Raw genomic sequence first — 25,686 nt, forward strand, 5'->3', positions numbered from 1 at the left:
TCAGTCTGCATCAGAGTAAAATGACAAAATATCCAACAGTGTAAGACAAGACATGTCTTTCATCTGTCCTAAAGTATGTTTACCTTCTCACAGTTTATCAGACATTCGCTTAATGGAGGAAAATGTCAAGAAATGAGATTTCTTTCATAATAGAATGCTTTCTACTGTTTCATATAACGTAATTATAGATGTTTTTTTTTTAAGAAAATGTTTGACAGAGTAAATGACTTGCAAAGGTGGTGATACAGCATATAAAGCGTCCAGTAACCGGTCTGACGCATGGAAAATTCTTTTATTGCTCAAGAGTATTTGCAAATGTTGAAAAAGTGGACATCGTCTTGGAAGTTATATAGTTCAGTAAAATTACGTGTACCAACAATTACCCACTCTTCATTCCCGATCAAGTAGCCTCTTCCCACGTAGTTTACCTCACATTCAGTTCTTCTCTAAACTCTAAACACCCACAGCCAGAGATGTGATCATAAACACGTTTATTTCACCATAAATGGAACATTTACTGGCATACCTGAGAGTTTATTCAAAACACAACAAAAATCTCAGATAAGCGCACCGGCTGCGGGCTTACAGTATTGCATAATGTCCAGTTGGTTTATATAAAAAAGGGATGTGACATGTGATACCAGTCTTATTCCCTTGTGTTTAAAAGCAGAATGAAAGAGAAATGAAGCTGATATGCCAGGCTTTCTAAATTAGAGATCAAATTATAAGGGAAGATACACATACTTTCCTAAACCTGCCTCACCCTGTAGTACAGAAACAACTCATATCACATCTATGATGGTCAATACAGAAAAATTGGGCTGTCTGTGCATTTCAGCAGCTAGATGCATAGCATTAGAAGAAAGATTTGACTTTTTCTTTGATTTTTGAAGAAATGGCTCTGTGTTCCTTGGCTGCATTAGTGGTATCACACAGTGCTCATCAAAGTTGCATTAGTGGTTTCAAACAAGAGCCGAGCCCTAGGGCCACACCCAGTATCGCAAACCCTGAGGTTGGTTTGATTCCATCTCTCCCATCTCTCACTCGCTCTTCTGTTACAGGCCCTGATTATATCGGACAGCTGTGAAAACAATATGTAAACTGTCCCGCTGTCTCAAATCTGTGATGAGTTATGAAAGAGGGAACGGGGGTGGGATCAGCACTGAGTAATGGAGCTCACTGCCTGGAAAAAAACACTTTAGGAGACAAGCAGAACGAGACAGGAAATGAGCAGAATATTTCTGAACCTTGCCACCCCCTTGTCCAGACATTTGTTATATACTTCATTACACACTGCTGAGACATAACTGACAGCAACAGACAGAACGTAATAAACTGCTTTAGAGTCTGCTACATGTCAGTTAATGTATTGTAATGTAGGGTGGAGTGTGTCAATAAATATATGAAGGACTGGGCCAAGGCTCTTAAGTTAACTAAATGTTATGTTTGGACATATGAATGTGATTTTTAGTCACTTACCCCATCTAGCCCTGTAGATAATTAAACTTTTATTTGCTGTGGCTTCCTGATAACCACCACGAGACTTCTGTCGCCATCCCAACATAATGGAAGTGAATAGTCTTGTGTCTGTGGTGCTCATTATTGGAAACTTACATTTGAAAAACAAAAGAGCAGCTTTCTGCCAGTTCTCAGGATAAACCACAAACCTTACTGTTTACACTTTATACTGTTTTTTTTTTTACATTCAGTAGAAAATAGTTTTTAATGAAAACCACCCACAAGACAATAGAAACAAGCTACATTATTTTTCTTTAAGTTTAGTTCTCTATGATGTAATGCAGCAGGAAACAGGAAAATGCACACAAATCTCAGTCACAAACCAATATAGAACTACCTACATCAATGTTTTTGTTGGCAGTGGTTTACTATTGTTCCTGAATTGCTGGTAAAACAATTGCATGGGCCTAAGAAAGAGTCATTTCTGGGCAACAACAGTGCAGATTATTCTGTAAAAACAAAGCAATAAATAAAACTGTTTCCTGAAGGACATTTCCCACAAAGAGAGATTACATATCTTCAAACTGTCAGTTTGTACAGTTAATTTTATGCTGGTAAGAATAATCAGGTTTTGTACTTCTCAGTGCCAAAACAGTGATTTGCAGCAGAAATATTGTCAGCCTCTGAGTTTTCATTGTGCATTTCATTGCATTTATGATACTTAAGTCATAAGTCACCTGCCCACACAACACTGCATGAATTTTTAAATAGCCACCCTTCATTTTAGATTCAATCTCAGAGGTTTGAAAAAACATTTTGAATAAAATGAAAAAGAAAATCTATATTTGATTACATGCAGCAATTTCGGATTTATAAAGATGGGGCAAAATAGGAAAGGTAGGACCCAGAGCAAACATTAATCTGTGTCCCTAAAACCACACGCTCTGCAGCGGAATCCATTAATTATCTCTACATGTCTACAAATCCAAATATTTTAACTGAATGAACTTACTCACATAACTCTCTTCAAGTAAAGACAAGTCTTTTCATAACAAATGGAGCAGAGCAGAACAAACTGAGAAGGAAAGGAAAAACAACTCAACAGAAAAACAATACTTAGAGTAGAATAAAGTTCAGAACAAAACTTGGCAGGAGATAAAATATTCCATCAATATACAGTAATGTACTGCAGTCTGAAGTGAAAGAGAAGTTGAACATGTCACTTCAACAAGAGGGCAAGTACACAAAGCAGTAGTGATTCAAAACTTAAATAACCTGATATTGAACTTGATTTTTAAAGTAAGTAAGGGAATATTCTAATACTAACCCTGGCCATTAGATAACTTCCAACATTTGTAATAGAGGTATTACATAACCACTATTGTTCTATTGTTCAGACATCTAGTTTAAATTGACGTGGTTTCAAGGAAATTACTTGGAAAAGTGTCCTGAGTGGAAAGTGCACTCATAGGTTTAAACACCAGTCAACCACACAAATGAATAAAAACATCTGTCAAATACAACACCTGACTTTGATTCTTATCATTTCTAGAAACATCAACAAGGGTGGATGACAAAGGGAACACACAGTTTGTCCAACACCAGGAAATGTCATTACTTCTCCACTTTTAATTTCCTTGTTGACAACCTACTACAACCTGTCAAGAGAAACTAATTGTGGGCGAGGGAATGGCACCAGTCCAAACAAAATTTGGACTGAATGCCAACTGCTTCAGTCCTGCTACAGGGCTCCCATCTGCTGAAGGTCACCCTAAAGTCACTGGTTACCAACCAGTGTACAAGCATTTCTCTAAAAATAAGGTTAAGGGTTTGTGAGTAATAAAGATTTCCCGTCTTAACTATCCCTTACTTAATATCATGAAGATTTGACCAACGTGAAGTGGGGAACTGAAATCATTGCGACGTTACTTCAAGTTCTTTTTACAGTGTGACATTCAGCCCACTGACTTCCTCATGGTCATGCATTTAACTCATACTAATCATATGACCATGACACGCCAGATTAGTTTTCATACATTATTGACTGCACTTAAACCCTTTGTCAACTCTAATCAATGCTAACTTGAAAATGGCCCTTGGTTTAAAGTGCATTCTCGTTATTTAGCTGCACTTGCCCCTCAAATTGCAATGTTGCTCAACCAAATGTTCTTTCTGCAATAATCACAGGTCACACACGTGTCTATTTGAGAACAGTATGGAAAATCTTTAGGAAATCTGATAGTGCCATTTGTCTATTATTAGCATTAATCTAGTTTGAAAGATTATGGTGAAGGAAGACATTGGAGGGTCAGCACTGACATCACACTGAGGGGAAGAGTATAGTTATACAGGACACAAGATAACAGAAGGACAACGATGATGATGATGATGATGATGATGATGATGATGATGATGATGATGATGATGATGATGATGAATGTGCCTCATCAAGACAATGCCAAACGGGTGAATTGTTTGATTTGCTGTTTTGAACTGTGCACTGAACTTTGCAATCCAACCTTTCTACTCCTAAAATGACATCAAAAGAAGAGCAGGGTGAAGAGGCCTACCAGCCACAACAGCTACTATCCCCACCAATCAGGAGGACTTGCTTATTTGATACAGAGATCAGTCCTGCGGATTTGGGTGAGTCAAACCTAGAGAAACCAAACGCATTCAAAAGCCCACAAAGAGAAATCCTCACCATGAACTTGGCCAAAATAGGGCAAGGGTCTCAGGACTACACAATTAGGAGGAATGTAGTCCATGCTTTCAAATGTCTGCCAAATATTTAGCCTTGGGAATTGAGCTGGTCATGAACTTAACATAGCAGCAACAGCAGTAGCAGTGTGGCAGCATAATTGTGCATAAATATAGCACCAAGATTTCCGGCTCTTACAAGGCATTCAGTCCAAAAACAACACTGGTTTAAAAGAATGCAAAGTGGGGTGGGAGTGTTATTATGATATAGGAGGGTAAATATGTGTGATAACAATTTATAATTTTACACAGCAAAGCGGGTTGTAAGAAGGTGTCTCAACATATTTGCAACATGCAACTTGCAATTTGCAAGATGGGATTATTGCCCCACCTTTTGATTTTGATGGATTTCACAGAAGAAATGCCATACTTACTGGTGACCCATGCGTCAGTTTGTGATAGCCCTGAAAGACTCATGAGTGAAGTCCGACATTGCCACCATTTGGTGTTCAGAGCAGAGCACATAAGTTGCTTTTGTGAAATGGCAATAATGATTTTATCCCTCATCCTGCTGAGTGATGAGCTAAAAAGGGGAAATAGATGAATTTCTGCAAGGAATGCACATACAGTTGATTAGCCAACAAATCAGCACATTGCCAGGTGATGTTACGCTGCATTTTTTCGCGCCATGCTCTTGTTTGAACATGTTTGGGGGCAGGTTAGATGGAAATATGTCTTGGTCTCAAATTTATCACACCTGTCAAACCTAACCCTAACCTTATCAAAAAGCACTTCAAACCATTAAATTGATGTATTTTAAAGGTCTCATATATTATCTTTCTCGTGTTTTAGTTGATGTTTTTGTATTCATAATAAGATATGCTGGTGCTTTTAAGCATGAAAAACCATCTCAGTGTGGTTTTACATCTCATCTCTCAGGCATCTCTCTATTTTTTGTGAAATCACAAAATTAAGGACAGTCTCCATGGATTGATTATTTTTATATTCATCACAGTTTTCATATAGCACCTAGTCCTGCTTTATAATGGAAAAACAACACAGAAATCTCACTTTTTACAATATGGGACCTTTAACGCTGACTCTGACAGTTATTTACTGCAGTAATAATCGTTCATTAAATTCAATGCAGTGCAGTAAACTGATCCAATCAACTCTAATTCACAGTGAGTACATCATTCAAAGACCTATTCACACTACTTTAATGCTGAGGAAATAACTACTGTGCTCAGTATCAATCAGTCAGTCAAACCTTTTTGTATAGCACCTTTCATACAAGTTAATGCAGTTCAAAGTGCTTTACAGATGATTAACAAGCTGGTAAAAAGACAGTACAAATGTTAACAGTAAATCAATTTGACAGTGCATCCGGAAAGTATTCACAGCGCTTCACTTTTTCCGCATTTTGTTATGTTACAGCCTTATTCCATAATGGATTAAACTCATTTTTTACCTCAAAATTCTACACACAAAACCCCATAATGACAAAGCGAAAAAAGTTAGCTTGAAATTTTTGCAAATATATAAAAAATAAAAAACAAAAATCACATGTACATAAGTATTCACAGCCTTTGCCATGACACTCAAAATTGAGCTCAGGTGCATCCTGTTTCCAAAGGTCATCCTTCAGATGTTTCTATAACTTGATGGGAGTCCACCTGTGGTAAATTCAGTTGACTAGACATGATTTGGAAAGGCACACATCTGTCTATATAAGGTCCCATAGTTGACAGTGCATGTCAGTGCACAAACCAAGCCACGAAGTCCAAGGAATTGTCTGTAGACCTCAGAGACAGGATTGTATCGAGGCACAGATCTGGGGAAGGGCACAGAACAATTCCTGCAGCATTGAAGGTCCCAATGAGCACAGTGGCCTCCATCATCCATTTCATTTAGTCATTTAATCATTTACTCATTTACTCATTTTGCAGATGCTTTTATCCAAAGCAACTTACAGAAAGGGGAACAATCAAGGTTAGGGTCCTCCATATATGGAAGAAATTTGGAACCACCAGGACTCTTCCTAGAGCTGGCTGCCCGGCCAATCTGAGCGATCGGGGCAGAAGCCACTCCTCAGTAAAAGGCACATGACAGCCCACCTGGAGTTTGCCAAAAGGCACCTGAGGGACTCTCAGACCATGAAAAAAAAAATTCTCTGGTCTGATGAAACAAAGATTGAACTCTTTGGCCTGAATGCCAAGTGTCATGTTTGGAGGAAACCAGGCACCGCTCATCACCTGGCCAATACCATCCCTACAGTGAAGCATGGTGGTGGCAGCATCATGCTGTGGGGGTGTTTTTCAGCAGCAGGAACTGGGAGACTAGTCAGGGTTGAGGGAAAGATGAATGCAACAATGTACAGTGACATCCTTGATGATAACCAGCTCCAGAGCGCTCTGGACCTTGGACTGGGGCGAAGGTTCATCTTCCAACAGGACAACAACCCTAAGCACACAGCCAAGATAATGAAGGAGTGGCTTCGGGACAACTCTGTGAATGTCCTTGAGTGGCCCAGCCAGAGCCCAGACTTGAACCCGATTGAACCTCTCTGGAGAGATCTGAAAATGGCTGTGCACCGACGCTCCCAATCCAACCTGATGGAGCTTGAGAGGTTCTGCAAAGACGAATGGGAGAAACTGTCCAAACATATGTGTGCCAAGCTTGTAGCATCATACTCAAAAAGACTTGAGGCTGTAATTGCTTCCAAAGGCGCTTCAACCAAGTATTGAGAAAAGGCTGTGAATACTTGTGTACGTGTGATTTTTTTTTTTTGTTTTTTATTTTTAATATATTTGCAAAAGTTTCAAGCAGTTTTCTTTTCACTTTGTCATTATGGGGTATTGTGTGTAGAATTTTGAGGTAACAAATGAATTTAATCCATTTTGGAATAAGGCTGTAACATAACAAAATGTGGAAAAAGTGAAGCGCTCTGAATACCTTCCGGATGCACTGTATATGTAATATTTATACAATAATCTTAATAATGTACTCACATAGTGTGATTACACAAAGACAGGTCACACCTAGCAACTCTGGATAAAGTTGGATGTTAAAACTTCAATTGTAAAACATCAACAAGTAAACATATTCATATGTCACATTGCAAATACATGTTCATGCTATGTTTGATTTTAGAAAGAGGAGGAGAGAGAGAGAATGCAGACTGAGGTATGACTTTTTGGCTGACATCACAGTAATTACAGTTTCCTTTAAGAGAGTGAGCCACAGACAGAGGGGAGAGAAAGGGAGTGCACTGTGAAGAGTGTAGTTGGGCATCTTGAAATCTCTGGTCTCTGGACTTACTCGGGAGGAATGACTCTTCCGCCTACAAGGTATCTATAAGTTTCATTTGCTTTATATATTGTAAAAAATGTATCATAATATAATATGTAATAATATAATACTAATATAATACTAACATAATCAGTAAAACATTATTTCTTTTAAAACAGTGAGAATTGCAAGTCACATGATCCTTGTATGCCAGTAACAGTGTAAAGAAACTTGGTTAGAAAAAAAAAAAGTGCCATGTGTGAAGACAGCTGACAGACTATCTTGATACATAACAGTAAAGAAACTAGTAAAATACATCCAAAACAAACTCAGAGAAACATGTCTTTTACCTGTTTATCAAGTTTAGTGCTTTACACATCAGTGAGCAGCAGCAGTAACACGTGTTTACAGAACAGAAATTTGAATGAAAATTACATTGACTGTAGTGTGTCATATGTCTGTGCTCAGTTCAGGCCCAGTATAAGAAGCTGAAAACCACGAGTTCTATAAATGCAAAAAAATCTGGTTATTGTAAACCACATTTTGTACTTTGAAACAGGAGCCTCTGGATTCAGTTTGTCCACCACTACAGTACTGGTTTCTTCTGTTTACAGCAAAGACAAACTCTTCAGTGACACATTTGATTGTTCGAAGTTTGCTTTTAAATTGCAGCTCTGTTGACTGTTTAATAATTTGCAATACATTCAAAAACATCCCCATAAGTGACGAGAATGATTTGAAAATACAGTTGACTTGGACGTAACAATGGTTCTGTGCAAAACAGCCGGGCAAGATATATGATAAATGAGTATGATATCTCACATTGTGCAGAGCACCCTCGAGGGAATTAGACGGAACAGAGCTGAGCCTGTTGCTCATTAGCGGTCATTGTTCTGTGGTACTCAGGTACAATTGAATTTAATGATTGTTAGGATAGCTGGCTGGTAGGTTGTGTAATGTTAGGTTGCACTGCAGCACTTAGCAATTCCATTTGTAGCTGATGTACAGTATGGAGATGGGCATTTAATACACGGCTTTGTTTTAGAATTGGGTTTGTTCATGGTGCTCAACTGATGATCTGCTGTTTGCAGAAGCTCAGTGTTTTTGGGGGGTTTTTTTCATGGTGGCTTCTGTTATTTTAGTGCACTACAAAGCTTGCTGCTGCGATAACATTTTGGCCAAGCAGAAATGTCTTTGGCATTGACAAGGCCAGTGACTGTTGTGTTCAACTATGTTCCATTCCTCCAGTTGACAGAAGCACTCCCAAACAATCCCAACAACAAATTTCATAGTTGAACCCAACAACCACAGAAAGATATACACAACAGATTAATCAATAAACCAATATTACAGCAGGAGTTTATTGATTGCAATGACATACATTTTTTAATTTGATTTCAGCTATAGAGCGGTGGATTTTCTACTATGATATGAGCCATGAATGTACTATACTGTCAGTTATGCTACTCTGCTGGTATCACTGATGATTTAACTGAAATCTTTAATGAGGAACTGGAAAAGGTGGATAGGAAAAGCTTTCTAGGTACTGGACAGAGCCCGTCTTTTTGTTTACCCTGTTTCTGGTCTTTATGTTGGGCTAAGCTCACCTGCTGGCTCCAGGTTCATATTTATTGTAAAGACATGAGTCAATCAATTTTCTCATCATCCCATCAAGAAGGCAAATAAGCATATTTGTCAATGTTTAATGTCCTGTCTTTTATGTTTTTCACAGCGTCCCAGACTTCAGCACCACAGCTTTATATGGAGACCAAAACAACACCAATGGCACTGAATGTCCTGAGCAGGATGACTGGGAGTGGCTCAACACCAGTCAGCCAGTGTATATCCTGCTCATCTCTGTGCTGGGAATCATTTTAAATGTGTTTGTCCTGATGGTATTCTGTCTCCACAAGAAGGCCTGCACTGTGGCTGAGATCTATTTGAGCAACTTGGCTGCTGCTGACCTCGTCCTGGTGTCCTGTTTGCCCTTCTGGGCTGTCAACGTATCCAACGGTTTCAACTGGCCCTTTGGTCAGTTCCTGTGCAAACTCGTCAACCTGGGCATTAAGATGAATGTCTACTGCAGCCTCTACTTTCTCATTCTGATCAGCATAGATCGCTATTTAGCACTGGTGCATACAATGTCCCATGGCAGAATGCGTAGGCCAAAGTATGCCAAACTGGGCTGTCTGCTGATGTGGGTTTTCGGTTTGCTCCTGAGTGTCCCCACTCTCATCTTCCGGGAGGTGCAATATTTCCCAGAGTATCATGTTCATGCATGCTTCCTGAACTACCCAAACCACACTGTAGAGCTGCTCTGTGACGGGATGCTGATCATTTTTAGCTTCATCATCCCCATTTCGATTATCTCATTCTGCACATTCAAAATTATCCAAGCTTTGAAAATCCAAGCAGTAGAGAGGTTCAGTGCTGAGAAAACAGAGCAGAGGGCCACCACTCTGATGCTGACTGTCCTCCTGGCCTTCCTTATCTGCTGGTTGCCATTCCACGTGGTCACCACACTGGACGTGCTACTAAGAGCTGAAGTCCTGAGTGGGTGTCACTTAATAACTGTCCTAGAAATCTGCAACCAGATCTTCACATACCTAGCCTTCTTCAACAGTGTCCTAAATCCTATCCTGTACGTCATCGTAGGAAAGAACTTCAGGAAAAAAGTCCGGGAAGTCTTCAAGCAGTGGAGCATTAAGAGGACAGTAACGATGGATTCCACACGCTCAAACCTGTCCTCTACTCTAAAGACTTCAATATAAAACACTGCCGTCAAAAAAGCACTGCTCCTCTCAAAAGTAGAATTTTCACACTGTGTGTAATAATCTTTTGCCAATGTAAATGATTCACATCATCAGATTTGCAGTGGATATAACTGTATAGTAATGGGACCAAATTATCCTTCCTTCCATCCTTCCAATCTTTGATGAGACGTCATCTCAATGAGATATGCTCTACCTTTATTTTTAGGATTAGGGTTAGGGGAATGTTCCCTCCTACAGAAGGTGCTACAGATAGCTAACAAAAGTGTTATTCTGTCTCAACTATTCTAAATGATTATATATCACTTAGTATAAGCTGGAAAACCTAGAATTGCTTTTCATAATTCTATAACACAACAAACTACAGCTGGTCTCTTGTTACAGTCAAACATCAGTATGTTGAATGTACAGGTTTGATGTGAATCTGCCTGGTTTCTGTAAAATAATTTCTGTAAATATTATTTTCATATTCTTTCTTGTATTTCTGATCACTCAGATTGTAAATAGTACCAGTATTTGTTTTCCTCTGAACATAAGCTTCAAATAAAATATACATATGGATTATTTATGGATGTCTCATTGAGTCTTTATAATTCTTTTAAATGTTAAGTTGAGCACAAAATAAAAAATGTGAGAGAGCCCTAGCAACTGCTTGCTAAGTGTTTTCTGATGTTTCTGACTCATTGTCTGCAGAGTTAAAAACAGGATTCTGTCAAAGAGTTTCCAGTGGTGACACACAAACATGTTCCCTTTTTTGCTGGCTGTATAGACACCAGTTGTCTCATTATACATTTCTCGCCACACCAACATTTAATGGCCCAATGTTGACTCAGTGTGGGCTGCGGGTAAGGGTACACCCCAATTTGTCCCCAGAATGAAGGCATGTGAAGCCAAACAGGAAATCTTTGTTAGGAGTCAGACTTTACCACTATTGCCAGAGCTGAAAATTGTTGTGGAAAAAAAAACATGCAGACTGACAAAGTTACCTCAAATGGCCAAACGGAATACGCCAAAAATACACAGTTTGCCCTGCTTTCATGTATTTTTGTTGGCCACACCGTGTTTTCTTACTCTATTTTTTCAAATCTGGAGTATATATTCTTCTTTGTTCAAAAGCATTGCTTGGGTCTGCACTTTTAGGTCAGACTGAAATAAGGAATCAGTATACTGTATGCATATCCTCTGAGGACACAGGAGCTGCTGATAACCTAGCAGGAGTTGATACAAGTTGAACAAAAAGTAGCTGAATAGCTTCCACTTTCCGAATGAAATAAAAAGTTAAAGGTCAAATGTTACAAAGAGACATGGCTTAAATCACAAATGGTATATACTAACCAGTGCTAAGGTATGTATGCTTGTTGAAAAAGAGGGGGAAATTGTCTTTTATTGTCAATACAGGATGATGGCATACACGGCACAAGTTGAAAGTGTCTCAGATGTCAATGAACAGCTGTCATGAAAACCGTCCATCGAGAGGATGAAATCTTAGACACACTTTCTGCAAAGTCCAAAAACACATCCTTACTCAAAAGTGAGGGGAAATTACAGTTCAACTTTTATATATAAATTGTCACTGTGTGTGCCTGTTTGTGTGTGTGTCCAGATAGAAATGTGTTTCCTGGGTTTCTCCTTACAGTATCTGCTGCTAAGACTCTGCTCTTTGATAATGGCATGTGTGTGTTGTGCGCTCTGACTGATAAACCACCATTATCCACACTCCATTTAATCAATTATCCCTTCACACTTAGAACACAAATCATGACGTGAAGGTTGCAACACATACATCAACCCTGTATTGACACAGTTAAAAGGTTTTACTGATATATGTATTCGTTGTGGTCACACCCTTATTTTTATACCTCTAAAAATTGACAGTGCAACAGCTTTCGCTGTGATCCCCGACTCAACAGATGAGTGACTTATGGAGAATGCCACAAGAGCCGAGCTTGTCTGCAACCACACAGATGCATGGGACTGGGTTCACACCATGCAGCCGGCCTACATGTCTATCATCTGCTTTCTTGGAGTGATCGGCAACTCCTTTGTGCTTTGCGTGTTCTGTCTCCAGAAGCGGCGCAGCTCTGTGGCCGACATCTACCTGTGCAACCTAGCAGCAGCTGATCTCCTTATGGTGTCGTGTCTGCCATTTTGGGTGGCAACCATTATCAACAAGTTCCACTGGAGGTTTGGGGAGCGCATGTGCCAACTTATCAATATTGTCATTGGGATGAATTATTACTGCAGTGTGCTGTTCCTCACGCTTGTGAGTGTGGACAGATATCTGGCCCTCACCAGACCACTGTCCCAGGGGAGGGAGAGGCGAGCCTTCAGGGCGCGCGGGATTTGCTTCGGTATCTGGATTGCTGGAATCCTGCTCAGCTTCCCTGCTATCCTCTTCCGCTCTGTGAAGTTCTTCCCTCAACTGGGCATTGACGCGTGTTACCTGGCATACCCCCATGAAGGTTGGAGACTGCGCTACAACATGACCGTCAGCATAGTAGGCTTCCTTATCCCTGTTCCTATTGTATCCTTCTGTAGTTACCACATCACTAAAGTCATTCGGAGCAGCCAGAAGTTGAGAAGATGCAGCAGAGGAAGTGAGGAGAGGAAAGCAGCACACCTCATCCTTGTTGTCCTGGCTGTGTTTATTCTCTGCTGGCTGCCCTACCAGGTTCTGATCGTCTTGGACACTCTGGATCATTATGAAGTCATCTCTGGATGCACCTGGGCACATGTCCTGGACATTGGCAACCAGTTAGCTACCTACATTGGCTACAGTAACAGCTCATTGAATCCTTTCCTGTATGTGATTGTGGGGAAGCACTTCAAGCAGAAGGCGAGGGAAGTGTTTAGACTAGTGCTGTGCAGGAGGAAACGGCAGTGGGGAAAGTGTGGTCATTCCAATGCCAATCTCAACTCTAAACAAACTGACAGTACTAAAATCTAAATCTCATCTACACCCAAAGAGAAAATTTGTCTGAAAAACAGCTCTTCAAGAAATTTGTTTTATTAAAATGCAACATGAAAGTTAGATGAAGAAGTTGATAACCTCTGTATTTGGTAAATATTGAGCTGTAAGTTGTAGCTGGTTAGCAAAGCTTAGCATAAAGACAGCTATCCTGGCTTTCTCAAAGGGTGACAAAATTCAGTAACTAGCACCTCTAAAGCTCACAAATTAACATGTATCTCATTTATTGAATGTGTACAGAAAACATTGATAAGGCTTATCCCGACCCATGGATAAGTGGTATGGATAATGGATGTATTGATAAGTAAGTTTTAAAGGTGAAGGTAGATGGATTTTGTTACCTATGGACTGAGCCAGGCTAGCTGTTTCCCCCTGTTTTCAGACTTTAGGCTAAGCTAAGCCAACTTGCTTCATATTTCCATTAGCCTACCACACACATAGGAGTGTGGTATCAATCTTCTCATTAACTCTGTCTGGAAATTTGGTTAAAATTTGCTATATTTGGATGAAATCTGGATAACACCAGACTTATTATTATCACTAAAAAATAACACTGACATGTGGATGGTGTTTCAGAAAACTGGAACAAAGCTTATGTGACAGAGCGAATAACATTCCAACATTTTCAAAAATGTCAAAGTAATATGTTTGTGACTTTAATTTTTTGGAATTTGGGACTGATGTTTCATCATCATGTCAGCAACATTTTTATTGTTCATATATATATTTTTCCCATTTTATCTATTTCTGTTTGTGTGAACAGTAAATTATAAACTTTACGTATTCAGTTTTAATCTTCTGAGAGGAAGTCCACTTTAGTGACATGACAAAGAAATTCCAGATGTATAAGCATATAGGTTAAATGTTAAGTGATGTGGTGTATGTGGCTTATATGCAGCTCCATTCTTTGTTTGACATGAATTTCCCCCCAGACCTAACCTTGACTATTGTTTTCCATTATATTGTATTGTTTATCAATCTTGAACTTGATTCCATACCTAATTATTGTGAAGAGTAGTTTCCTTTCAGAGTTGTTCCACTTATTATCGCAAAACAAAGTTTTTTAGCTGAGGCAGAGCTTTCTATTTTTATAACAGCAATCAGGAACATGAGTTATTTTGTCCAAGACGTGGGGTTTGTTTTGTTGTTCACGAGCTAAAATTTTCTCTTACTCCAACACATGTACCTAAGAAAAATATATGAGATGATGAATCCATCATGTTTTGTCTATTGTAGATTGTAGCATGTATAGAGTGAAATATAGTTACTGGCTTTATCGTCTGCATTATCGGCATAAAAAATGGAGTAAACAAAGCATCAACCATTTCACAGTGTTTGAATTCCAGAAGACATATTATCCTTTATAAAATGTGTATACAATGTGTGAGTGTTGTTTTGTTTTTCCTTAATAAAGCATCATCTGTGACTACTATGGGAGGTCTTTGTTTTGATAGGAAAGGATTGTTTACACATTGGATGACAGTGAGCCACTTTCCCGTTCACAATGTCTTTTGACCATAAAAGGGATAACACAGCCTCAACTACAGTCACTATTAGATAACACTTGCCCTTTTATACTGACAAAAAAAGTTCTGAGTTAGGATGAAATTCAGAGCATATTAGGAAATGATTACACATAAATTAATAATAGACAAGAACAGAGATAAATCTGTTTTTAGTACTTATTAAGTAGAAGTATAATTCAGTATAATGTTCCTAAATACCAAAGCAAAGCATTAATAACCTTGCTATTTGGTTAAATCAGCTGGATGCTTACCAAATAATGATGCACATAATACAGTGAGTTAATCTTTCCTTTGGCCTTGTGGACAAGAAAATATTGTGTATCTGTATCATTCAAGTTCATTTTTTTCATTCATTCATTCATTTTATTTTTGCAGTAATAAAATAATACATTACATTATAAATCATAATAAGATAATCTAGTCTTGATGAAGTCAACTCATTCAGTGCACTGCTGTCTGCAGTTTAGGCTTCTCTCCAGTACATTTAGTGCACTTCAGTTCTAACGTGTCTCAAACATGTGGACACGCCAGATTTTGACTCTTTCATAAACAAGTTGATATATTGAACTCCTAGGCCAAGGGTGTGGAAGAATGCAACTGTATACAAAAGTACTCTTGTGTGTACTCTTCCTGGGGGCTAAATGTACACAGCTGAGCCTTGCTGCAGATGTGTCTTTTATCATTAGTATTTGACCACAGGAGGATCATGTTCATGAAACGTCTGGTAAGAACATCTCATTTTCATTCCTTTGCTTTTTTCATTTTGAGCCTCAGAGTCTGTTCTTTAAAAATACTAAGTGATCTACAAAATACTGATAAGTTAGTTGTTCAGCCACTAAACTGCTTAAGGCTCTACCTGAAAACAAGTCACAACTAGAAACGGTCTTACTGAGATATATGCTGAAAGACTGGAAAAGACCTGTTTGGTGAGTATTTTACATCTTGTTAAATTGGAGGGACATGAATTAGCTTGTTAACGGTCTAACTGAACAACCACCATCACGGCACCAAGATTTTTATTGTTCATGTCTAATTGTTTTTCGCGTTTTATTTACTTCATTTTGTGTGAGTAGTAAATTGTAAAGTTTACATATTCAGTTTTAATCTTTGATGCAGCAGAATAACAATGAAATAACAACACTGTGTGTTTTAAATCAAACTACAGCATTTTATTGATTTTTATTGATTGATGGGTGTAATTTTGTGTCCTAGCCAATGGAGCCAATGACTGTGGCAACACTGTGGTCTGAAAACAGCACAATGTCCCTGCTAGTGGATCCATCAGAGTCTCCAGACTGGGGGATCATCCATTCTGTCATTCCCCCATACATCTTCATTTCAAGCCTGTTAGGCCTTCTCTTTAACAGCTTTGTCCTGGGGGTGTTTGTAGCCCAAAAGGATCGACTGACTATAGCAGAGATCTACCTGAGCAACCTGGCACTGGCTGACTTTATTCTCCTGTGTGGCCTCCCTTTCTGGGCAATGTCCATCCTCAATGACTTTAACTGGCCATATGGAGATGTCTTATGCAAACTTGTCAACTCCATCATCATCATCAATTTCTACACCAGTATCTACACCCTAGTCATGATCAGTGTTGACCGCTACTTAGCACTTGTGAAGACCATGAAGGCCATGGGGCTGAGGCGGACGCTTTATGCTAAGGTGACTTGTTTCTCTCTGTGGATATTAGGGCTTCTATTGAGCACGCCAACTATTGTTTACAGAAAGGTGAAGTTCTTTGAGGAGTATGGAACAACGTCCTGCATACTGGATTATCCTCATGATAGCTCTTGGAAGTTGGCCCATCAGATTCTGTTGAACGTGGTGGGCTTTGTACTCCCAGTTCTGGTCATTGTTTTCAGCAGTGGGAACATAATCAAGGCTTTAGCCCAAAGGGGTGAGAGTGTAGGTTTTAATGACACTAATGACAGAAAGGCCACTGCACTTGTGTATGCTGTCACACTACTATTCTTAGTGTGCTGGGGTCCCTTCCAGGTGTTCACCTTCCTCGATACACTCTGTGACCTGCAAGCGTTGGATGAGAAGCTGTGGTCCCACACTCTCAATATAGGAAATCAAGTTTCAGTGTATCTGGCCTTTGTCAACAGTACCCTCAACCCACTGCTCTATGTCTTCTCAGGGCAGTACTTTAGGAGGAAAGTTAGCTCCATCTACAGGAGGACCAAGCATCATCACAGAGGATCAGAAGTGACCACATATCAACGTTCCGTTGTGTCCACTTACATCAACAGAACCGACCAAATTAAGGCTGTGGTCATTTCTAATGCAAAGGATCAGATTTGACTCTTACTCTTGAGATCCTGTCCACCACTTCCATCGCTGCTTATGGGTAAAATGAAAATACAGGATATGACTCAAATTGTTATTCCATGGGACTTAATATGATAATAATGCTTTCATGTAGCTAAATAGTGCTATCAGAGGATGTTTAATATTGTACTTTGTGGAAGTTATGCACGCAAACAGAGATAATGGACATAATCTGTAGGAGAAATTGAATCAGATTACAGTTAGCAGTCTCTGTAGTGGCACTTATGTGTTACTTTGTGGACACATTATGTATCTGAATTAGTCTCTGTTAACTATCACGTGACCTTATTATTAATGACTTGTGTTTTAATGTTAAACACATAAAACCAAACCTTGCTTATCTGAACTTCTGTGTGTGTGTGTTTATCTTTTAGCAAAACATTTATTCAAGTAGTGACATACTGTACATACAGTAGTTATGTATAACTACATAGTCTCTCTTTCAGAACTCATTTCATGAGCAAATTTTTGTGTATTATGGGAATAATTTCTGATCAGCTCAATTGAACTAGTAATGCGCAATTATAACTAACTTTTGTAGTGTAAACACAGGTGTAAATAGGTCATACTTGATGAATTTGTTACTTAGTTAAGAAGCGTTTTATGTACTTTTTGACACTTTTAATGCAAACATTATAGAGTGAGAATCTAGCAGGTTCTCTGTAAGCATGATGACTTTGTGAGGTAACATTAATCCAGCTCAAATGGTAATAGAGAAAGTGTCCCATATGATTTGTCAATTTGCAGTGGAAGCTTTGTCTTTTCATGGGTTTTCACAAGTCTACCTGAGATACATGCTTGTTACTTTGTTCATCCTCTTTCTCAAAACCATTGCTCTTGTGAAAATGTGAAGGTAAAAGTGAAAATGCTGCTAATGGATCATAATTGTCACTGTTGCGGTGCTTGTCTAAACATGTTTTTTCTATGGAAAGCATTCATGGAGAATCGACTGAAAGGACGCAGCAACGATACAGGGTTTAATTTTCACTTTGATAATGGGTGTAAAAAACTTTTGGTGATTTCTGAACTTTTCATAAATCATGTACCACCACCTCTTTTCCACTTGGCAACATTTCATTTCATAAGAGAATACTTCTAAAAGTAATGGCGGAATTCTGTCATCATTAGCGATTTTGAGATTGATTAAAAACAGTGTGCTAACGTTATATTGTGAGCATCTTACCATACCGCTGTATGTGTGTTGATGTGCTATTATTGAAATCTTATAATAGGCTGTTCTCACAAACATCTATCTGATAAGCCTGAGGGTATGGTTTTATATCAACATATCAGTTTGATATTTAGCACAAGTAGTAGTAAAAAACTGAATCTCTTCAGTATTCATGTGTAACTCATTTTCTGTTGGCCATTTGGTCTACTCTTTGTTCCCACTTGATATCCATTTCCAGGATCCTATTATCTAAATCTAATAACACGAACAATCACAGTTAATAATTCTAATTTAATTTTGTTTATGTTCTTAAATTGTTGTGATGATCCCATTTCCTTAGCTTGCTACGCCTTTCATTCACTCTTGGAAAAGAGACAAAGTGCATTTTACAGAGGAAAGGTCTATGTTTTTCTGCATTTGTGCATTTCTGCTGTGCAGACAAAAAAGCCGCTCATCTGTGTTTTCTTTCACTCAAGAATATGCAGGGTTTGTATGAACTGTGACAGCTAATGAATTTGGGTGAAAGTGTTTATTTCCATGTGTTGTCAGCACAGATTAATTTTGCTGAATTTTGCCAGATGACACGAGGCAAGGCATAGTATGGGCAGGTTTGCAAGTTAGTGCAGCTATCTTGACTCCACGTGACACTGGAATTTGACAACTTGAAAATGATAATGGGTGTGATTAATCACTGCTTTTTTCTTTACCAGCACGCATTTTGACTTGTCCTTGCAGGAAAAACATATTCCTTTGTCTCAGTAAGCTGAGAGAGCAAGCCAGCATCAACAAATCCCTCACCCTGAGTTTAGCCCTTTTTTTATGCACATCTATGCCTTTCCTCCAGTGACTTCTGTGAAAAAGCACTATGTCACAGGTAACTGGTCAGAATTTACTCTCTGCAAAGTGAATGAGATTATATCTTTTCCAGACAGGAAGTAATTCCTTCATGCCATGTGTGGGTCAGATGTTTGTGTGACCACAGCTAAAAAGGCCTTCGGACTTGATTTTATTTTTGTTGGGATGTGGGCTGATTTTAACATTGCCTGCTCTGGTCAGTGATTTTCATTCACTTATGGATGAGCATATATATGGATAAGCATACATATGGATATTATTTCGCCCCAGGAGTGTTACAGCTACAAATCTCATCCAGAGCGTCATCATTAACTGGATTGGATTGGAGTTTTTTCCAAATGAAGAGATCCTTGTCCTTCTATATTTTTTTTCTTTTTTTTTTTTCAGCTCAGTCTGAAATTACATTGTGTGAAATGTGTTTGCTATTTTGATAGACAGAAACAAGTTAACACCAAAGAGAGCTGCCAGCATGCCACTAGACTCTTCTTGGTCTTGTTTTTTGCAAATTGAAACAACAGAAACAAATGCTTTTATCTCCTGATGATTTTCGATGTCTTTAGAATTCATCTGAATCAGAAACCTCCTACGCTGTTTCTTTTCTCTCTGTACTTAAAATGTGTTGTTGCTTTTGATTGCTGACAGTGAGACAAATTATTACTTTAACACCTTTAATATTCATGTGATTGTTAATCATGTATCATGGAGTTCTACTTTCTGTTACGAACTGAGAAAATGTCAACCACTCAGGAGAACATCAAGTGCTGATGTTAGAATGAAAAGATCAAGTGGCGTCCTGGCATCCTGGCGTCCTGGTCCTGGATCAGGGTGCTAAGCATCCCTGATTCATGCCCAGCCGATCTTTGTTGCATGTCGTTCCCTCTCTCTATCCCCTTATTTCCTGTAGAGTATCTGCAGGTCTTGAAAATCCTTGTGAATTCAGTTTCCCCAGAAAAGACCTTACACTGTAAATCATTTTAAGTTCGTTCAACTTGCAGGGGTGTATCTAAAGGGGAGTACAGGGTGGCACTACACAAGAGTCGCTAGAGAGTTTTAACTCTAAAAAAAATGCATGCTGGGAAGTCTGTTAATATGCTAGTTTTGTTTCTTTAAAAACTTCAATGGGGGGGCACCTTGGTGGCTCACCTCTGCCATTACAAGTCAAAAGACCTCAATTAGAAGAAAAAAAAAGGGGGTTAAAATTAAAAACTGGACATTTTCAGTTGAATTCACTTGAACTTAACAAAATTTACATATTTACATGAAGTTAATGAGAAAAGATTTGTTGACGCCACTAAATTTCTGTATGATGTTTTGCAATGTAGGAGGTAGTATAACGTATTCAATTTAATTTATTTACAAATATTTCCTCTCAACGCCTGTAGGCAGAAATGTTGTAAAATGTTTTGTGTCCAATTGTGGGCTGCCAGGAGACGTACATTTATTAACTAAAAGTGAGATTTTTTCAACAGGACATTTTGTGTACACAGGGCACTGTTCAATCCTTTTTTGTGAAAGTTTCAGTCAGTGCCATTAGGCTTATTGTAAGCACAATCATTCCTCACTCACTCCAGCACAAAATACTGACAAAATGTGAAGATCATCGCTGCAGGTTTTGTATCACACTTTGGACAGTACGACTATGCAACAGGTATTAAATCCCACTCTGTGTGGTGTGGAAAAATGTCTTAAAAAGTCAAACCCAAACATTAAATCCCATCCCATGTTCCCACAGGTTAAATAGCAATATTTCCTGGGTATTTCTATTGACTTGTCAATAGCATCTTATATAGCAACATTACAGTATAGATGCCACCAGCAAACTTTCACATCCAGGTTAAGTATATTATAAAACAACACTGATCTTAAACATAATACGTTGAGAATGAACATCTCTGAGAAACAAACTATCAAAAGACTATAAACAGAGACACAGGCTGTGTACACAAGGCTACAAGAACAAGGGGGTGGAACGAAGAGGGAAGGAGGGGCACTTGAACATGTCAACTGATATTTCCAAGAAAGTCTGACATCACTTTATTATCAGATCACTTTCTCCTTTAAGAGAGCAAGTTAGAGACAGAAGACGGCAGCAGTAGACACTGGAAGAGTGTAGCTGGGAATCTTGACATTTTACATCTGGACATCCTCAGCAAGAATGACTCTGCCCACAAGGTATGCATAAGCTTCATTAGATTTTCTATACTACTTTTACTATTAAAGGCTTTTACCATTATTCATCACTGTTAAAGAAAAGAGGGTTTTCAAACCTGTCCCCATTTTTCTGGGGATCAGGGGGTGAAGATATTAACAAGGGGGACCAATAACTTAATGTTCCATATTTTTCATAATCAGCAATGGTTTGTGCTATATAACACTGTCTGTGAGTGACGATATAAATAACTTTCATAAAGCTGCACTAAAAAACTATCTATCGCTATTTCAAACAGAGAAGGGTGAAATCAGGATGGGCACAGACAGCTCAGATAAGTTAGACAGGTTTTGTCAGTGCACTTGTCTCAACACGTTTATTGTTAAGCTCTGATGTTTGGATAATCTGTGGTACTGCATGTACTATGCTGATATAAAAATTTAGAATGAAAGTTTAGAAAATGACTCCTGATGCATTTCAATTGGTAGAATTTTAACATTGTATTAACATTGCATAAAACTATGAATACGTTAACTGTTAAAATGACATTAAATTGCATGTTAATGGTTTATGTACAGAGCAACATACACAAAAATACTAAACAAATTCAACAGCAGTTTATCCAAACAAAAGAGGAACTTGACATAGTCTTTGTCAGCATTACATCAAAGGTTCCCACCCATGGTCAACACTTTAACCTTTGAGGCCAGTGGTGCACCTCGGAGAATGTTATTTTTCTTTTATTACTTACTGTTAAATAAGCAGGCACCTATTTATGTCCGGATATCCTCATCATTCTTTTATTTGACCATAAAGTGTTTGTGGAAACATCTGAGTCCTGAGTTATTTTCACCTTTTTTGCACAAGCAATTTTTTGGCACTTTCCCCACACTGAAGTAGTGTGAAATTATTTAATCATTCATTAATTTGCAAAGATGATCCTGCAAATAATTGCAATCAGTCAAATTCTAATCATTATTGCATCGCATTGGTAGTCTTGTTAGTGTCTCACATCTGCTTAATCTTTGTTATTTTGTCAGCCCTCTCACTTAATGGACTCACAACAGAATAATGAATCATGTCTTACAAAATCTGCCATTCATTTGGAAAAACAGATATCTCAATTTTCATTAATTCTCATGAAATTAATTAAAAAACACTTAATTTATTGAACATTCCAATTAATCTATTCTTTTTGCCATTGTGTTGCTCTGATCATATAAAAATACCTTAGCAAAACACTTTAGTAACCATAAGCAAACATAGTAACTCACTCATGCACCTGCCTGCGTGTGCACGGCGTGAGAGGAGCAGCAGCATGGGAATAAATGACAATAATAGATTTGTGGATATTTCTCACTACGGTCTAACGGTGTTACTAATAATGAATAACTTCTTGCTGCTCTGTCTGTCCGTGCTGCCAGTGTCCTATCATGCAGCGACCTTAAACTTTCACTTACAGAGCAAACAGTGTGTCAAATGGTGCTTTTTGCACAGTTGAAGACTGTATAAGATACTCATATACTATTAGGTTTTCTGGGAGATTTTTAAAAAAGTACAAATGCGATATGATGATGTGATATTGAAGGAGATGGAGCTCCGACGCAATTTAACCCCTGTGAGCGACAGATGGAGTGAGGCAGGTAGATTAAAGTCAAGGTTAAGAAATGGCACGGGGTGGGGGCTGAATCATAGCTCAAGATTCTTCCAGGCATAAATATGGGAAATATATTGTAACATTTACAATTACAGGTAAGAAGGACATATAAATGTTTTTATTTGGGGGTCCAGGTTTTAATCAGGGGGTTCAGACCTCCGTAATTCGAACCCTGGTTACTATGAATTCAGGGTTTCTCAGTATTCTATTTTACAATTCTAACAAAATGTTGGACAACATTTTCAAAGTAACCTTCAAAGTGTTGTGATGTTCATGTTGTTTTAATATTTTTGTCTTGTTATTTTTTTTTCTTTCCTCTATAGCCTCCCTGCTACCTTCAGCCCTGCAGCTATAAATGGCAGCCAAAACAGCACGAATGGCACTGAGTGTGCCCCTGGACAACAATGGACAAACACTATACTGGCGGTCTATATCCTGCTTGTTGCTGTGCTGGGAATCGTGTTTAATGTGTTTGTCCTGATGGTATTCTGTCTCCACAAGAAGGCCTGCACTGTGGCTGAGATCTACTTGAGCAACTTGGCTGCTGCTGACCTCATCCTGGTGTCCTGTTTACCCTTCTGGGCTGTTTATGCAGCCAAACAATTCAACTGGCCCTTTGGAGCTCCCATGTGCCAACTGATCACCCTTTCCATTGTAATGAACGCCCACTGCAGCATCTACTTCCTCGTTCTGGTCAGCATAGACCGTTACGTGGCACTGGTGCACCCGCTATCCCATGAAAAAATGCGCAGGCCAAAGTATGCCAAACTGGGTTGTTTGCTGGTGTGGGTTTTGGGCTTGCTCCTGAGTATGCCCACCCTTCTCTACAGGGAAACTAAACTTGATGGCAATCGCACAATATGCTATATGAACTATTCGTCCAATGTAGAGCTGCTGTGTGAGGGGATGATGATCATGTTCTGCTTCATCATCCCTATTTCCATTATTTCCTTGTGCACTTTCAAAATTATGCAAGCTCTGAATCACCGGTTAAATGCTCAGAATATGGAGCATAAGGCCACCACTCTGGTCCTGGCAGTCCTCGTAGCATTCCTGGTCTGCTGGGTGCCATTCCATCTGGTGAAGATGGTAGAAATGTTTCATATAGCTAAAGTCTTGACAGGGGATAGGGTTAAGGCCATCCTAGAAATCTGCAAACAGATCGTCCTATACTTAGCCTTCTTCAACAGTGTTCTGAACCCCATCCTTTATGTCATCGTGGGAAAAAAATTCCGGAAAAAAGTAAAGGAAGTCTTCAAGCAGTGGGGCATTCAGAGAACAGCGACCCTCAGCCTTGGCTCTGTGCGCTCATACCTGTCAAGAAGTGATAAAGCTGTGTCAGGCTGATCTGCAAGACTTTGATTCTTTAAGAAGCATGCATGTTTACTTGCTGAGATGCATGATGTAACCTTTAGAGGGTCGCCCATTAGATCCTGTTCATTACGGGAAAGTTTGTACTCTTTCTTTCATTATTTGCTCCAGCTGAACCATAATTAAGCTATCGCTAAAATGAGGGAGAGTGCAGGCATTCATGGTACGCTGTCATATTATGCTTCTCACCTTGCTGGGAACTATTCCCAATCTCCAACCTTCTTTGACACACCCACGGATGATTAGATGGTGTTCTCAGACTTTCCTATTCACTTCAGTGCACCTCAGGGGGGAAGTTAGGCAGGAGGAGGACAGGACATCAACACTGAAGATGTCAAAGCTTCGTTGAAACAACAAACCACAAGAAACTAAGGGTGTGGTCATTTTTAATGCAATGGATCAGACTTGGCTCTCTCTCATGACATCCTGTTGACATTCTGAAAGCTACCAGTTCTGACTCAGAGGATATGGATCTCAAATTACTGTATTTGCCAGTCTCGTGCTTTCTTTCTTATGCTAAAACTTATGCTCCCATTGTTTTCATTGAAAATGCTTTCAGACTTAACACAATAATAATAGTGCTACATAATTAAACTGTACTGCCAGAGTGTGTTTTATATTGCAGAAGTAATGGGCACATACTAAGATAATGGAAGTAATGTACAAAAGAGATGGAAACAGTGTGCACAGGAAGTGTTTAAAGTCTTAATATGACACTTTAATGGTAGAATGCTCCATATGTGTATTTTCTGTGGCTATATATTTCTGAATCTGTATATGGTGTTACTGACTTATGATATTCTAATGTCAAAACAAACCCTGCCATATTTTTTTATCCATGTAATATTTCTATAACCCTCTAACAATAACCTCTCTGTCTGACACTGTAACTTGTGCATTTCCTGTGAATCTAAAAAGCATTACCACCTACACACTATGTGCACATTTGCATATATCTCCTGATTTGTACAGCTGATTTACTTTTCAAAGTCACAGTAACCAGAGGAATACTGACTCACACATTCATGCTGATACCTCTTTACAGTGTGAACACTGCTTCTGAAAGAAATTATATTTATCAGATGTGAAACTATTTGCATAAATAACTTAATGTCACACCTGGAGAGGCTTAAATGCAGCAGGTAAATCTTTTGTCAGAACTGCAAAGTTTGGAAGAAACTTTCCACAACGAATAAAGGTAGTAGGAGTAAAGGTAGGAGTTTCCTCTTGTTCAGGACACATGTCAGAAAGACCCCAGCAGTGTAGTCACGTAATCTAAATTAACAGTAAATTAAAAATGAGCTCAATCAAAACATTGGAAATACACTGGCAATAAGCAACATTGCAAAAGATAACTACATGCATATATGGTCAATTGTGTTGTTCTGAGTTAAACACATTGGTCTATAAACTGTAAGGAATGTTTCCAAGGAAG

General features: G+C 38.8%; 4 protein-coding genes across 4 annotated transcripts; all 4 read left to right on the forward strand.

Annotated features, from left to right (window-relative positions):
- The first annotated feature begins 7,378 nt into the window (after nucleotides 1–7,378).
- On the forward strand, nucleotides 7,379–10,786 carry LOC139633215 (B2 bradykinin receptor-like). The gene is made up of 2 exons (XM_071498749.1): nucleotides 7,379–7,508; nucleotides 9,182–10,786. Exons 1-2 carry the CDS (start codon nucleotides 7,489–7,491, stop codon nucleotides 10,218–10,220), a joined length of 1,059 nt encoding a protein of 352 aa, XP_071354850.1. The 5' UTR covers nucleotides 7,379–7,488; the 3' UTR covers nucleotides 10,221–10,786.
- A 1,355-nt stretch (nucleotides 10,787–12,141) lies between these two features.
- Nucleotides 12,142–13,289, forward strand: LOC139633309 (B2 bradykinin receptor-like). Its single transcript, XM_071498908.1, has one exon. The coding sequence runs from the start codon at nucleotides 12,142–12,144 to the stop codon at nucleotides 13,165–13,167; it is 1,026 nt and encodes a 341-aa protein (XP_071355009.1). The 3' UTR covers nucleotides 13,168–13,289.
- A 2,436-nt stretch (nucleotides 13,290–15,725) lies between these two features.
- bdkrb1 (bradykinin receptor B1) lies at nucleotides 15,726–17,394 on the forward strand. The gene has a single exon (XM_071498542.1). It carries the CDS (start codon nucleotides 15,930–15,932, stop codon nucleotides 17,019–17,021), a length of 1,092 nt encoding a protein of 363 aa, XP_071354643.1. The 5' UTR covers nucleotides 15,726–15,929; the 3' UTR covers nucleotides 17,022–17,394.
- A 3,728-nt stretch (nucleotides 17,395–21,122) lies between these two features.
- On the forward strand, nucleotides 21,123–25,183 carry LOC139633218 (B2 bradykinin receptor-like). Its single transcript, XM_071498754.1, has 2 exons — nucleotides 21,123–21,246; nucleotides 23,204–25,183. The coding sequence occupies exons 1-2, from the start codon at nucleotides 21,230–21,232 to the stop codon at nucleotides 24,225–24,227; spliced, it is 1,041 nt and encodes a 346-aa protein (XP_071354855.1). The 5' UTR covers nucleotides 21,123–21,229; the 3' UTR covers nucleotides 24,228–25,183.
- The last annotated feature ends 503 nt before the right edge of the window (nucleotides 25,184–25,686 follow it).

This window comes from Trachinotus anak, unplaced genomic scaffold, assembly GCF_046630095.1.
Source record: "Trachinotus anak isolate AG129_WGS33_773 ecotype Australia unplaced genomic scaffold, CSIRO_AGI_Tana_v1 ptg000015l, whole genome shotgun sequence".
Lineage (NCBI taxonomy): Eukaryota > Metazoa > Chordata > Actinopteri > Carangiformes > Carangidae > Trachinotus > Trachinotus anak.

What these genes read in the sequence shown, in the direction of transcription:
- LOC139633215 (XM_071498749.1), top strand. Translation starts at nt 7,489, where the DNA reads ATGACTCTTCCGCCTACAAG. An exon ending in ATGACTCTTCCGCCTACAAG is followed by an intron (nt 7,509 to 9,181) that starts GTATCTATAAGT and finishes TGTTTTTCACAG; the next exon opens with CGTCCCAGACTTCAGCACCA.
- LOC139633309 (XM_071498908.1), top strand. Translation starts at nt 12,142, where the DNA reads ATGGAGAATGCCACAAGAGCCGAGCTTGTCTGCAACCACACAGATGCA.
- bdkrb1 (XM_071498542.1), top strand. Translation starts at nt 15,930, where the DNA reads ATGGAGCCAATGACTGTGGCAACACTGTGGTCTGAAAACAGCACAATG.